This window comes from Lytechinus variegatus, chromosome 2, assembly GCF_018143015.1.
Source record: "Lytechinus variegatus isolate NC3 chromosome 2, Lvar_3.0, whole genome shotgun sequence".
Lineage (NCBI taxonomy): Eukaryota > Metazoa > Echinodermata > Echinoidea > Temnopleuroida > Toxopneustidae > Lytechinus > Lytechinus variegatus.
Window position 1 is genome coordinate 18598089 of NC_054741.1, and position 16399 is coordinate 18614487.

The 16399-nt window shown below is 34.1% G+C and overlaps 1 protein-coding gene across 5 annotated transcripts in view; it reads left to right on the forward strand.

The window, feature by feature from the left end:
• The window catches only part of LOC121407491 (probable Na(+)/H(+) antiporter nhx-9), a 62242-nt gene extending 46323 nt beyond the window's left edge, over positions 1-15919 (forward strand). For 2 of the 5 annotated variants that reach the window (XM_041598596.1, XM_041598598.1), the window contains 7 exons: positions 2643-2732; positions 4005-4075; positions 5355-5543; positions 7623-7797; positions 9624-9849; positions 11467-11589; positions 14038-15919. In XM_041598596.1, the coding sequence (XP_041454530.1) occupies positions 2643-2732; positions 4005-4075; positions 5355-5543; positions 7623-7797; positions 9624-9849; positions 11467-11589; positions 14038-14207 (1044 nt within the window). In that variant the 3' untranslated portion in view covers positions 14208-15919. The remainder of the gene's footprint in view (positions 1-2642; positions 2733-4004; positions 4076-5354; positions 5544-7622; positions 7798-9623; positions 9850-11466; positions 11590-14037) is intronic. The other 3 variants (XM_041598597.1, XM_041598599.1, XM_041598600.1) reach the window with 2 other exon arrangements.
• The last annotated feature ends 480 nt before the right edge of the window (positions 15920-16399 follow it).

Here is a 16399-nt window from a genome sequence, read left to right on the forward strand (position 1 = left end):
TCTATTTTGGAATTAAGTCAAGCATTTGTCATGGATTCATATGTATTGCATTTTTGTGAGGCAGATAGTGATTCTGAAATATTTTATCCCTGCTGCGATTCATCTTAACTCAGTATTCAGAGATTTTTGTTTTGAGAGAGTGTCAAGGAAACCCAAAACATGTACTTTAGCAGCAAAAGATTTGGAAAAGGTCTGTGAATTTGCATAGCTTTTTGTTTCAATTCATGGGGAATCTTTCATGCAAGAATCATTTTAAGTTAATGGTTATTAAACTTGACAAGAACTTGTAAGAATTTGATTTACTGAATCTAATCACAATTTGTGACCCTCTTCAGACTTATGATTTAAAGCCTTTTTGAATTAGCCTTTAGAGACTCGTCACTCCCCCATCAATAGTTTCTATTTTATTGAAGTGTAATTGATATTCTCCTGGTTTCTATTGCACTAAGAGATGATTGTTTTCCTTTTGGGAATGAAGGACTAGTTGTAATACATGACAAGGTTGTTCTGTTCTTTTTATGGTATTCAGTGGGAAGATAGATGCATGACTTGAAATCAAAAGTGATAATTATTTTCCTAATTACCTCTTAAGTGTCAGGTGAATTGAACGCATAGACACATTTCAAATTAAGGAAACTTTTAAGACTTAGTTTTTATTGATCATCTTGATTCCAAGAAACTGCCATCATGCCACAAATAATATGGAACATATTTTTTCTGACATGTAGACAGCTTATTCAATGTGTCATATACAAAACTATTTAATGAAAAAAATAAATAATAGAAATGGGATTTCTCTTCATTTTATTGATTTCTGCAACTTTTTGATATATACAAATCGACAGAAAATACAATAAAAAAGTACCTAACAAAATATCAAACAATCAGTTAAAAACAAAGTTGTATTTCCTGTAACATAGCGATTTAAGAAGGTTTGCAGAGGTTGCCACTATAAGCTTAGCTTGACTCGCCTTTCAAACAGGGTTGTGGGTTCAAGTCCTAGCCATAGCATGTTTTCCTTCAGCAAGAAATTTATCCACACTGTGCTGCACTCAACCCAGGTGAGGTGAATGGGTACCCGGCAGGATTAATTCCTTGAATGCACGAAGCGCTGAGAGGCAGCTCGAGCTAAAGTCAGGATAATGATAATAATGCACCTTGAAATAGGTTGTTTCTAGATAGATGGCATTATACAAATGCCTATTGTTAGTATTATTATCATAGTGTGTGCTAGGATTATTCAAGTGAATGTTTTGACAAGCTTGTGTTGGAAATGAATGCATATTAATATAACATAAAAAATGGTAAACACAGGGGGGGAAGCATTTTGTAATGATATTTAATAGCTAATAGCTACTTGTATAGTATTTATATCATGTATCCTATATGGTTTAGACAATAAAAAAATAGTGTCAGTGAGAGACAGGTATGCAGGTTTTGTGCAAATTGTTACAGCTTTCTTTTGTAATAAAAGTAAAATGGTCGAGTTTGGTTTTACCGGTTTTCTCAAATTAGTTTGCAGTAATTGATATATGAGGGGAACCAATGCATTGTATATCATAAGAAGTGAATGCTCTGGCAAAAAAATATTTTAATTTGTATGATATTCGAATTCCTTCAGCTTTATGATATATTGGTTACATGCTGGCTACATGATAAATGTTGGTCTATCATTGTGTCAAGGAATATTACATATTCTTTATTCATCTATATAGCCACATTATCAATTGACACGTTTTGTGAAAATCTGTCATTCCGATGAGTAGTTTGAAAATGATTAAATGAGTTTTGCTAACATTACAAGTCCACCCCATCAAAAAGTTTATTTGAATAAAACAAGAAAAATCCAACAAGCTGAACACTGAAAATTTCATCAAAATCAGATGTAAAATAAGAAAGTTTTGACATTTAAAAGTTTCGCTTTTTTTTCACAAAACATTTATATGCACATCCTGGTCGGTATGCAATTGAGGCGACTGATGACATCATCCACTCACTATTTCTTTTGTATTTTATTATATGAAATATTCTATTTTTCTCCTCATTGTCAAGTGAAACAATGCTTAATTCCTACCTGAACGTGTGGAATTAGCACTGTTTAAAACCATAAAGTTCAATAAAGTTGGTCTCTATTGTCAATTTTGTAAAAAATGAAATATTGTATAATTCAAACAATAAAAAAACAAAAGAAATAGTGAGTGAGGGACATGATCAACTGTCTCATTTGCATGTGACTGTTTTGCGAAAAAGAAGCAAAAATTGAAAATGTCATATCTTTCTTATTTTACAACCGATTTTGATGAAATTTTCAGCGTTATGCTAGTTTGTTTTTGATCTATTTATTAAAATCAACATTTTTCTGTGATAGACTTGACCTATATGTTTAAAAATGAAATCAGAATTTAATGATTTATGACTCTGTTGCATTTGCCTCCAGAGGACACACAGAATAAAGAAAGCAAAACTCTCTCTCCTTTCTACTTGAGAATACAGTTAATCTCACAAAGAATATTTTATCCCTCTTCATAACAAATTATATCCACCTTGTGATCAATTTCTTTGTTTTTCCTTAATTGTCAAATCATGATATCAGTTTCCAAAGGTGATTAATTTCCTTTCTTCTTATTTCTTGTCTAAATCAGGGTATTACGATCAAACCACTTGTAAACTTTCTTCATATCCAAAAAGCAGAGAAGCGCAAACCAACTATGAATGAAGAAATCTATGAGAGGGTGAGTACTGCATAAAGAGAAAATGCACATTTTTGTGCTCATAATTTGGAGGATAATATCTTGTAAACTTTTATTTAATTTCTGTGTTTCATGCAATATTAACAATAAAAGTGGACTATTAATGATAAAAATGCAGATATTACAGTTTCAATATTATTTTACTGGAAGAATGCTCAGGTTACGTAATAGCAATTATATTGTGGGTTGAGATTTTATGAAAAGGGAGTAACACATGATATGTAACTGTTTTATTTCTATTTTTGTTATTTTTAGGGTTATAGAACAAAATAATGTAATTTACTTTTGGGAAATTATTAGATTATGGTGCATATATAATCAATAAGATCTTTAGATTCTAAAAGCAGTCAAGCCATATGTCATAATTCCTATAATAAAGCAAATCACATTTCTGATTTTATTTTAATCATAGAAATTTTCTCAAAATCACTGTATTGTAACTTCAGTTTACTCTTTGTAATTTCTCTATTTAAGTCAGTAAAATGACTTAAGACTGTTCCTTAGTTGGTAGTGCCTCATTAGATATGCTATAGTTTATTGTTCTCAGTTGGTCATTTTAATGTCTAATGCAAAACACTGAAATAAATAAAAGATTTCCTCCTTCTTACAAAGGTGTTTGATACTGGATTCTAATACTCCCCGGTACTTTAAACTACACTGGGGCTACAGTGTTCAGTAAGCAATGTGTTTAATAGTAGATATTACACACATATAGACAAAACATGCAATGATTAACCCCTAATGCTCATTATTCATCAGTAAAATGTAATTTGTGTCAAATGGCCAAAAGGCATACATTTCTTTGTGAAAACTCACATAGCTTAATAAACACCTGAATTAGCAACCAGTGGAAGTGTATACATGGATTATAGAGATCACTTTGCACTTAAGGTTTGGGGTCAGGAGGCTTTGCTTCCACCAAAACTTGGGCCATGTTTCATAAAACTTGCTAACAAATGTGCAATAATAGTATAAAGCTACAGAAATCCTTCTCTTTGATTGGTTGAGAGTAAACTTGTTCTAGAAATTGTGCTTTTGTTATAATAACGATTCTTTGTGAAAGAGAACCATATACTAGACCGTGAAGATGAAGAACTTTGTGATGATTGATTCTCATTTTCCCAGTTCAATAGTCATCTTATGTGCATTTGATATAATAATGAATCTTTGTAAAAGAGAACCATATACTAGACCGTCAATTTGATGAAAGCGAGACTGGACTTTGTTATGACTGACTGAATCTCATTTTCCCAGTTTAATAGTCATCTAATGGCAGGTGTGGAGGATATAGTTGGTCACCATGGTCATCATTCCCTCAAAGAAAGGTAAATTTGTCATTTCTTTTTAATCACAGAGATGGTAAAATGATGATTATGATAATGATAATTACTATGGTAATTAATCACATGTATGGAACTGTAGGTCTGTTAACTAAGTGATTCAAATGTATGATCCTTTTTTTCTTTATGAACCTGGTGACAATGCATGTCAATACTTAAAATCAAAATTATATATGTTAGTTGTTGCCATGTGTGGCAAGCCTCCGGCAACTTTGTTTACTTTTTAGATATTTTAAGAGGGCAATGGTAGAAGAGAGAGAAACAACGAGAAAAGTAGTCAGTATTCGAAAGTAAGGATGACTTAATATCTGTAAGGACTATGAATATTCATGTGCATGAATGACAAAGAGAACTCTAACTCTTGTATGAATATTTATGAGCATTAATGATGTAGATCAGTAACTCGCTATGAGTATCCATGAGTATTTATGATGTAGATTAATATAATTCTTCCATGAATATCCATTAGCATTAATGATGTAGATCAACATAACTTTTCTATGAATATTCATACTTGTAATCATGTAGATTAATATAACTTCCATTAATATCCATAATGATGTAGATCAATATAACTTTTCTATGAATATTCATGGTTTTACAACGCCTACTTAGTTTGTTGTAAGCGAGCAAATGGGAGGCTGAATGTCAAACATTCATACCGTTGCACACATGACGTACCATCCAAAATGTACTATTGCACGGCTTTAGGAGGTGACCTCACAATACGATTTAATTCATTGCGCTCAGTAAAAATGAAGGGACAATCCGCGTATAGCCTGCTGGCTAAATGCGCAATGCTGCCCGAAGCCATGCACGCTTGTGAGATTTTGCTTTTCGCTTTCAGTATTTTTGCTCACTTTTCATAGATTACTGCAGGGAAAAACTCTTTGTTTTTTCATATTTTCGCTATATTCTGAGGCGTTGTACAACACAAATAGCAAATATTTTTATTTGTGCAATGGTGCGAGATTTCTCATTCGGTGAAAGACAGAGACGCTCTATTCAAGAGCATCTTTCTTTGACCTCATGCGAAATCTCGCACCATCGCACTCATGCCTATTCGCTATTTGTATACCATTAATTATGTCGATCAATATAACTCTTCTATGAATATCCACAAGCAATTAGATCAATATAAATTTTCTATGAATATTCATGAGCATTTGATGTAGATCAATCTAAATCTAGATCTTTCTATGAATATTTTTGAGCATATATGAAAATGTATCAATCTCACTCTTTTCTGAATATTCCTGTTCAGGTGGGAAGATGTCAACCGTAAATTCTTTGAGAAAATACTGGTGAGAGAGCAAAAAGAGAGCAGCAACTACCAAATCCTTGACGTCTACAAACGACTGAAAGAGAAGGAGGCTCGGGAGTTGATTGAAGAAAATAAATTCCATCTATCACCTTCAGCTGCGGAACTCCTACCGAGAAATCAAAGTGAAAGGTAATCACCACAGGAAGAGAGTTTTTCTTTACCTTACTCCTTCTGCTCTGTTACACAAAGCTCAGCAACCGATCATAGATCTGTATCGACCGCACAGAAATGCTGTTAGCGTAACATTTCACTAACACTGCGCTAACAAAGGGCCCCTGTTACAACCGATAATCTTGCCGCGATGGCTATAATGCATTATTTACATCTGAGATCAACGCTTGACATCACGATCTGTATAGTATTATCTAGTAACAAATCAGCTCTTAACAACATGGGTAGAATTGCTGCACAGAAGGCAGAGAAAGCTGTTGTTAGGGGATTAGAGTTAGGCAAAATTTATAATTGTGCGTAGTCTTGGTAGTGATCTAGATTTAACTTAGATTTAGTTGTGATTATTTGCACATCCTAAAAGTTTAAAATCTTGTCTAGAAAAAGGGTAAAGGAATGTAATTCATTATCATATTGGCCTACAAAATTGAATTATTATTACATTTTAAACATGAAATGGCAGCAGGTAGTATTACTAATTTAATTTTAAAAAAATATTGAATAAGCTTAAATTTTTTTTTTTTTAAATTGCCTATCATGATATTACAATGGAGATTCTGTACAAAAAAAATGCAATCCCACTCTTCATCAGTTTCTTTTGTTTGAAAATGCTCTTCACAGACTTCACTCATCATGCTCATGATAGAGTATTTGCCAATGATGGTTATCATGCGATAAATTTCATCAGCTATTTTTCTTCTTTCTAATGTAGGGTCTATTCATAAAAATGTCTTTAAACACCTAAATAAATGATATATCTTGGAAGAAAAAATCTTTGAAAAGGATCATATATCTTGGCACTAATCAACATCCCCCGCTATATACCTATTCCTAAAGGGGTACTCCAGGCTGAAGAAAATAATACGGTTCGAACAGTAAAGTGAGACAAACAAAACACTGACAAATTGATAAAAATTGGAAATGAGTAGAAAAAAATATGGTTTCTTAAAATTTTGCATTAGGCCCTATTTCGGTGAAATTTATATTCATGTCTCCAGGAATATGCAATGAGGGTCTGTTGTATCATACAAAATTAGGTTTATTTAAATTTTGTCCACACAGAATATTGCTTCAAAGATCATCATTTTGTTACTCGGGCGACATACATACATTTGAGACAATTACGAGTTCATTTCAAATTTTCAATAAAATCAGAAAAAGGGGAAAGAGCTAGGGATATGGCATTATCGTTCCATTTATTGCATATTCATGGCAACATAGCTGCTCAGTAATATCAGTTGCAAAATAAAGTGTTTAATTTTTAATATTCAAGAAGTTTGTTATTTTTTATCAGATTTTGATGAATTTTCAGCAATTTGCTCATCTAATTTTACTCAATTTATTCATATATTGTTGGGCCCAGAATACCCCTTTAATTCGGTCGAGGTATATTATAAATTACTTGGTATAAGAAAGGGAGACAAGTTTTGAAGAGAGAAATAGTGATTTGTATTAACATTAGCGCCACTGTTAGCTTCTGCTAATCCTTTTTTTGTTAGATTATTAGGAATTCGACTAAGCTTCTGTGAGTTTATCGATACCGGTAGACCTACTTTTAGTTGCCTGTTAGTGAAAACAATGCGTCTAGCGGGGGTTGCCCGTGGAAGGTGTGAATGGCCCTAATGTTAGTGTTCTGGTACACTAACAGCGCTTCTGTGCGGTCGCCACAGGTTATTATCATTAATCACATTTACCACAATGTAAATGTACAATCAACCATTGAAATCAATCCTACAATCGTTCACTGAGATTTGTGTTACTGACCCAGACTTCCAACATTCATTTCAGTTGTGGTAACGATCCCAGAATGGATTCTGACAAAATTACTACAGATTGCTTGTATTTGTAAATATTAAGAGCCAAAACTTGGGATTCATTGTTCATTTATTTTTATTTCATTTTTCACTTTGCATGATCTGTGCTATGTAGAAATAAGTTATTGACTTACAATGTAAAGTTGGTCTTTCGTGTTAATGAACGTTCGAGGCGCATGTATTATAAAATGCACAAACAATTAAAGCTTATTTTCTTTCTGTTTAGCAGTTCTCTTCTAACACCAGATGTATCGGATCCAGCAATTGGACAGCCTAAAACTTCTCTAGGACAAGAGAATGTAGAAAACGAACCACAGGAAGGAATCCCAAGACGTAGGAAATCATCCTTTACAAATCAACTAGATGCCTTCAAGAAAAGTGCTTACAGACCCCGTAAAGCTGTAAGTACTTTATCTGTCTTCCAGTGTAGAAAATTTGACGTGAATTTTTGAAATTTGAATTATTATGGTTTCCAGGGGGATGGTATTCTGGAACACTGTCATAACTTTTGTCATAAATTTTGTCATTTCTCTTTGAGATGTGACATCGCTATGATTGTCACAAATCGGTATTCTGAATATTGTCTTTTCCCTGTCATATCTCTTTAAGTTCTGATTTTGTCATACCTCTGAGAAAAGATAAAATATGGAGAAAAGACAATGTTCAGAATACCGCCCCTGGACCTTTTTCTGGACCAGGGACCAATTTTAAACAAATAAGAATTCACTATTATGGTTTCTACCATGGAAACCTTTATTGTGATTAGCTGCTGAGCTCTGTTACTATCATGATGGTAGTTATGGCAGTGAGTCCAAACTTCGTACGGTCATTATCTCAAAAACTAGCCAATATCCTTAAAATCTGACATCATCAACGTGAAAAGTGACCTAAAATTACCCTTTGCTGAAAGTTTCTTTAGGATGAGTTTTGAGTATTCATGAAAATATTGGCAAAAGATCGGCAAATTTGTCACCCGTTTTGAAGAAATAAACAAGCATCATGATATCACCATTTTGCAAGCAGAAATCATCAAAAATGTGAGTTAAATGTGGTGCTAACCGATTCTATAGCATTTTGCCATCAATATGATATAAATATTTCACTTTTTGAGCTTGAGTTTTTGTTTAAATCTCCACAAAAGCTTTGGTGCGCGAAGTTAGGTCACACTTTTTCTGAACGGTTTTCCAGCATAGCCCGCATTCGCCGATCAGAATAGAATTTTGAGATCGCGATACCGGCAAAACCCCTTGATCTACTTTACATATTCGTCCATGATTTTATAGTTTACGATCTTGCCGTCAATGTAATAACTATTTCTTGAATTGGTTTTTTATAAATTATGAATATTTTGTGAAAAAAATTAAGCCTGATGAATATTTTTGAAAAGTGTGCGAAGTTTGGACACCTTATCATACTATAACCTTAAGTTATTGTGAGAGTACCGTAAGCCATTAATAAGCCAGGCCTTTGGTCAGCTGCCAGGATAGGTCAAGGCAATGGGACATCCTTGGTGAAAGTGCTTACTTCTCCTTGTAAGATACCATTGACCTACACAGGGGTATGACTGTAAGCCGTTGATTTCAAATGTTGTCGTTATGAGTAGCCAGATGGACCACATCGGACACCATTACATTTGTGGCATTCACTTGACTTTTAATCCAGAAAACTGTTTGACTGTCCATTTGTAGAAAATTTGGGAAGACTTTGCATCAGAAGTGCTGCTTGTGATTGAAAATTTCTTTTACATATGTATACCATTATTTTTTTGTGAATATTTCTTAAAATTTAATTATTGCATCATGGTAGACCATCATTAAACCATGATGTAACTTTTATGGAAGCGCCGTGGTGTAGCGGTTCTGACTCTCGCCTTGTAATCAGAGGGTCGTGTGTTCGAATCCCACCAGGCCTAGCGCCCTTTGGCAAGGCGTCAGTCCACACATTGCCACTCTCACCCAGGTGCTAATTAGGTACCGGTAGGAAACAACCGTCATTGTGGTTGGTTTAGCAAGTAAGCGCCTAACAGGCTGCATGAAATGCTATGAATCCAGTGACTGGGTAATGATAATTGTGAAGCGCTTTGAACAGTCGTAGATTGATAAAGCGCTATATAAATGCCAATTATTAATATTGATTTTTTTTTATTATAGGCTAGCATGATGAAATGTCAGTCTTTCTAAGTAGCTTTACATTTGTATTTTATTTTTCTTGTGATTCAACCCTTAAGCACACCGTACGTCAGTCCCGTTATTTCTTGCCCGATGAGGAGGAGGTAACAGACAAAGCACACCAACCCCTCGCAGAACGGAGCCTTCAAATCCTGCATCGTCACAAGACAAAGAAGATACGAATGAACAAAACTCAAAAGGGCAACGGTCGCAAGCGCTCCGGGTCCCACCTTCGTAACATGTTCAAGAGCCGTAGTGGGAACAACTTAGATAAGCAAAGTAAAGGTATGTCAGACGAGCTGCCAGTGATAGGCGATGTAAATAAATTCCAGAAGTAATACGAGGGATTTTATTTTCTTGACCAATTGTTATCTGGCATCTATATCCTGAGGTTTATTACATGGAAATAAATGGAGTTATCGTTATCATTACAGAATTCACAAATGAATTGAAAGTAAGAAAGCCATAGTTAAAAAAAAAGTGGTAGCTCAATGTTATGTTCTTTATTTCAAATTTTGGGGCTACAAACTTAGTTTCTCAGTATGCAATATTTTCTATATTTTTCTTAATAACAAGAAATATATTCTAATTTCTTTTTAAGCAAAAAAGTGAATTATTTTTAGTTACCATACTGTGAAGAAAGCATTACCTAGGCTATTTATATCAATCATCTCCTATTATATTTTTAGAGGCAGAAAGGTAGTAATATATCATTTTAACCTTGAGTTGCATTCTTCATTGAATAATTACTAAACCGCAACAGTAATTTACAATCCTGACATTCACAACATTTGGCTGCTTTATTTTTCAAGCTGCATTTTCTTTTTACTAATATATTTGACTCTATGCCCATGAACATTTTAGTTTTGCTGGTTAGTTATGAAAATGCATCCTTCTCTTTTGAAAAACATTTAGATTTTCTGGGACTTTCTTGTTTCTCAAGTCACCTTTGCAATGAAATATTTTTGCTAACACAACAAAGGTGATGGCAGATAGAGTTGCATTCATCCTGAAGAATGTTTCATCAGTATTTTTGTCAGTGTTTTTCACTGATAGATGTTATACTTGAAATCCTTGTCTCTGATTGGCTGGGAGCTTATTAGTTAGTGAAAATTGCTGGAGAAACTCTTCAAATTATGTATAGAATTTGCACCACAAATTGAATAGAAATTCTGCTTTTATTTTTATTTTATTTTTTAATTAAAAAAGGATTTTTTCCCAAAATAATCTGGCATGATGGTTTTGTTGAATGCTGACAAGTTACCGGCCATCCAAATTTTAATAAAATATAGTACATGGATGTGCGGGCATACAGATGATTGTTCGTGTTATACATTTCCAAATGCTTTATGTCGAGTGCTGATTTTCACACACCACAATGTTTTGTTTTACTTTTTTTTTTTGAAAGTCAAACCATCATGGGAGTTGTTGAAAAGTAAAGGTGAAATGCTAAAAAAAAAACATTGTCTTGCTGCTACATTGTATCATCATGCATAGAACTTAGATTAATTTGCTTTGTCTTGGGTGGTTCACAAAGATTTAAGTATGGCTTAAGAGTTGCAATTGAATTTTAAGTTGGGTGCAATATAAAACGCATCACTGCATTGGCCAAATCATGTCCAGACGACGCACACAACTGCGTATTAATAGGATTGGGTGTTAACTATCATGTGCTCGTCTGTATTTAAGCATGACTGTAAGTGACACTTAAATCTTTGTGAAACAGCCCCTGGAGTTCATTTGTTGACAAGATTTGGGAATTGAGTTGCTCTGTGAAATGTCAATCTAACTTGCATGCATTTTATTTTCTTTGCAATCGTTTCATTTTCCATCGTACGTTGCATGCACCTTTATTACGTCTTATTTGGGCTGTGTTCACATGATTGTGCTCAATGTGAACAGATTCATCCAGGAAAAGCTTAACAGCGCCTCCTCCCTCCATAGTCATCACCCCTCATACGCCAAGTGCGGACAGTGATCTGGGAATTACCTTCAGCGCCAAATTGGCAACGACTCCGAACGGCAGTAAGTGCATACCCAGGATAGGAGGTATTCCTGTTCCATCATCAGGATGTATTTTAGTGTTACTAATCTTGATTCGTACATATTCAAGCACTCCGAATTTAATCAATAAAAGTATTCAGGTATTGTGGATTTGGAGGTTCTCTTGTCTTCCAACTTCGCACCCACCCCCTCCCTTTCTCTCTCTCTGTCTCTTTTTCTAACTTTCTCTATCTCTGCATTTCTATTTCTATTCTTCTTTCCCCAGTCTGTCTTGCCACTCTCTTTCTCCTTGCTTTTGATGTAAAAAAAGAGATTACAGACCAATCTAACTTTATAGATGGAGCATTCAAAGTGCAGAGAGATCTGCAACAAGACTCTCTTACCTATCAAGAGGATTATATGTTTTACTTTTAATTTTCAACAGAAATCCCCCCCCCCTTTAAATCCCCCATTAACACATTGTAAAGTCAACCTCAGCTAGGCAAAATTTCCCAGGACTCGAAACAAATGACTGGCTTTTGTGATCATCGACTTAACTGACAGTTATGCACAAATCCAAAAAAAATCCAGTGATGTTTATGAATATTAATATAAACGAACATGTATTTCAGCCAACCCATATCTTATGACAACTGGTATTTGTTTGATGCCTTGTATTGGTGACACTGCTTTACTAACTGCATGATGCATGTAATAATTAAAATTAACAGAAATCAGTTCTTGTGGGACAAACTAACAATTAGCAACATAACCATTCACTTTTATCAAAACTGTTGAATGTAATGATGCATTATTTTTTTTATTTTATTTTTTTTAACAAGTGCACACCTAATTACCAATAATGCATATAGCATTTCCTTTTATTTGAAAGTAAGATAAAAGAGCAGTGTAGATTAAATGCCTTGCTCACAGGCATAGGTGCCGTGGCTGGGGATCGAACCCCGGACTTTCCAGGTGTAGCCAGGCGCCTTAGACCACTCGGCCACGGCACCTCCATTATATACACACACATATATATGTATATATTGATTTTGTATTCACCAGGGGTATTAATGAATATCTGATGGTGGTTACTTTTTTGCATATCTTACTTAGCAGGATGCAAATGAAAGATAATGAATCACATTGAAGACTTTGAGAGTGAATATATTTTAGCATGTCTTTCTATCCAATACTAAAAGTGACTTAACACTGGAGCAATAGCCAAAGTCAGCTTGGATTACTCAGGAAGGGTTAGGATGAAAATTAAGGATAAGCTTGGTCATTTGATACACTACTATTGGCTGCCTTGGTATGATAAAGACTGTGTTAGTACAGTCTACAAAGGTATTGATGGTCACATGACAAATGACCCTGGTCAGTGTCCTGGTGTAAGAACACGTAAACATGAATCATGGGTAATTCTGAACCACTGTACATGTATTTAATGATGTTTGCACACAGGCATGGCTGTGCATCAAATTTTTTTGCTGGGGGAGGGGGAGGGGCAGCATGCGTAAATTTTTTTAAAAGAAATCCTTGAAAGCGAAGTGACCGAGCTTGTCATTAGGGCCCTTTTGCAATATGTAAAGTGAAATTGAAGGATTTTGTGCATACTTTTGAGTGGATTTTGTGAAAATTTTCAGTAAAAAATGTAAGTTCTCCAAATTGGGGGGGGGGGGCAATCCCCCTCCCCCCCCCCCCCCCCGCTGCATGTGGCCTTGCACACAGGAAGATACAAATTTGTAGATATCAGAAATCAAACATCAGACACTTTACTTTTGGCCATATCAAATGATATTCAGAATATCTTTTATTTTAGTTGAATTGCTAAATACACTTAGAAAAATAATATTGCATGAAGTGGAAATGCAAACTTTCATGAATGCAAGGGAAATCCAATAAATGCATTTATTACATACAACACAATACTTTATGAAGATACTTCAAGTGTAACAATATCTACACAAAACAAATGCAGGAAAAGTCAGTTTCCTGTGGTTTCTCTGTTAGTCGCTGCTACAACACTAGGAAAGAATTTCCTTTTATGTTGCCTGAAACATCCTGTTAGAAAGTACACTTTTATGAGAAGGAAGTTGATAAGCTCTCTCATCCAGTATGCTAGTCAATAGTATCTGTATTGTGTTCTGCAAGCTGCAATTTTGGCACATGTTTATGTTGTAAAATCAATGTTGCTTTTCAGTCAGTAGAGTTACAGCTAATGATGTTTGTTGCATAGAATAGAAATGATGTGCTTTCTGCAAAATGTTATGTGTCTGTGGTTGGCTATTGTTATCTCACCTAGAATTAGGAAATGAGAGAATTTTATTCCTTCAATAACCTAAATGTAAAATGTATCTGTGTGTCATAATGTCATTCAAATTGCTTGTATGAATGTTTTTGTCATTCAAGTTCAATATGCTTAGTGCTCTCATATTAATATTTCTTTGATCTCATGACTAATAATTTCTTGTAATTTATGTTCCGTAGAAGATGATGTTATTGAAACTGGAACCGATGCTGCTGCTGCTGCTGCTGAACCAGTCGAAGTTGAGGTCATGAAGCCGTCGACCAGCGATAGCGATAGGAAGAGTTCACCGGAAGATGTCCAATTCTCCGTCGAGGATGAAAAATCAAAAGATAAAGAGACTGCTTTTTAGCCTCGCATCTCATTCAATCACCAGGGAAGCTTTTCATGGTGTGCTTTGTAATGACTCTCGCTTATAATCCATTATAAGCTACTGAAATCCTTGCTCCTGATTGGCTGAGAGCTAATTTGTCACTGACAACCACCGATATGATGCTTTGTGAATAGTAGTCTCTTCTCGTTTGCCTTCCATCGTCAACATATGAAATAGTAGTGATCAAACTATTGTCTTTCAAACTTTTGTTAAGTCATCATCTTAAAAATGGAGAGGTTAGATTGAGATCGAGATTGTATCTCAATCATTGGCAAAGAATGTTTGTGGAATTTAAACTTAACATTTGTAATGTACATGTGTGTATAGTTGTTCAAACGAATGTGACTAACTTTATGGGTTGAAGTGATATGCAAATGCATTTGTAATAAATATCATGCAATATTTACCATTTTGATTTATTTACCACCTGTGATTGTTGGAACTGTGAGTTAATAGTCTTTCTAGTATTACTAGCTATATCTCAGTTGTAGAATTATATACATACATAGTCAAAATATAGAATGGATTATACTTTTTATTTGCAATATCTTTATGATGGGATTAACTGAGAAATGTGAATGTTTTCCATTACCATTTGAAGTGCGTAGAATATGTTTGTAATTGTTATGATGGACATGAAATGTCAAGATCATGTTTGAAAAATTGGTCATTCTTGACCTCTTGCATTACATGTAATCAAGGTTACCATGGTAGTTGCCATAATGGCATAGTTACAACAGTTGCAAGTCCTTTATGAACAGGCCCCAGCTCTTGGAAAGGGTAATATGAAATATAGAGAATGTGAAGAATATCTTACCAAAAGGCACCTCTGAAATGATTGCTCTCAGAATGACTCCATATTGGAGATATGACAAGGAATATCTGAAAAGTTTGGGTGTAACATAATCATGCCAGACAAGTGCAGTCCCATTATACCTGTTTCTGTGTGCAGTTCAACTGCCTTTTGACCACCTAGATTGTAAATTGAGGATAATTGCTAAATCTTACTAGACATGTTTATGTTATGATAAAATATTATAACTTTGTCTTTAATTGGTTGTTGTCAGTATATATATATATACATTCCAAAAGAAAATGCAGTAGTTACTTGTGTTAATTATTGATTCATGGAAAATATAAAAAGCAGCAATGAAATTGCATTACAGATTGTATATAAGGAAGATGTGCCATTTATTTAATATGCGCAAAGATAATTGCACAAAATCATGTACTGTCGACAGGAATAGAACAAAATTTATTGATGATTGGTACACAAAAGGGAATGTTTGGAATATACTCATAGATAATAGGGGTATATGGTGACATTTGTAATGATGATAAATCACTATTGATGTGAAGAAACTAAGTTTTTCTCATGTCCCGATATCAACCTTTTCTGTATGTGAAAAACTTTGTTTCAGAAGGAACTAATCCACTTTTTAAGATATTTACTTATTGATATTAGGCTGTTGTTCAGGTATATTCATGTCACATGAAATCTTTGGGTTGGTTAATATTTTTATATTGTCATAGATATTTATTTGTTATAATATGGTTAAAAACTGTGTTTTTCTCTAAATTAGAATAGATGGATATAGTACCTTTTGGAACTGCAGTACTCATTTGCATTTTCACAATTCACAATGCGCCAGCCCAATAATTTTGTTTCGTAAAATATATTGTGGCCTTTTTTAAGATGAAAAGGCAACTTACAACTGTCCAAACATGAATATATTTTGTTTATTTATGATGGAATATATAATTTGTTGGTTCATAATCATATTGTTATAGCTGAGGTTTGTATCTGGATAAAATGTTATATGAATTGAGAGCTTTCTTTGGCAATATTGTGTGTTTATTTTTTATTTGCTAATGTGATGGACTTTGTGGAATTTATAACAAAGTTAGTTGGGGTAATTACTGTTGTTATTAGGATAATGATAAATATGAATTGTTCTATATCTATGCAAAAATTCACCGATTTGAGGAAATCATGTATTGCAAAAAATTCAGTGCTTTGGAAATGATTATAATATAATCTTGCTATGAGAAGAGTATATGTTTTGATAAAGTCTTATTTCTTAGGCAATTTTATAATTTTTGTCTCGCCCACCGGAGGTGAAGGCGAGACTTAGGGATCCAAATGTCGTCCCTCCGTCACAAATCTAATG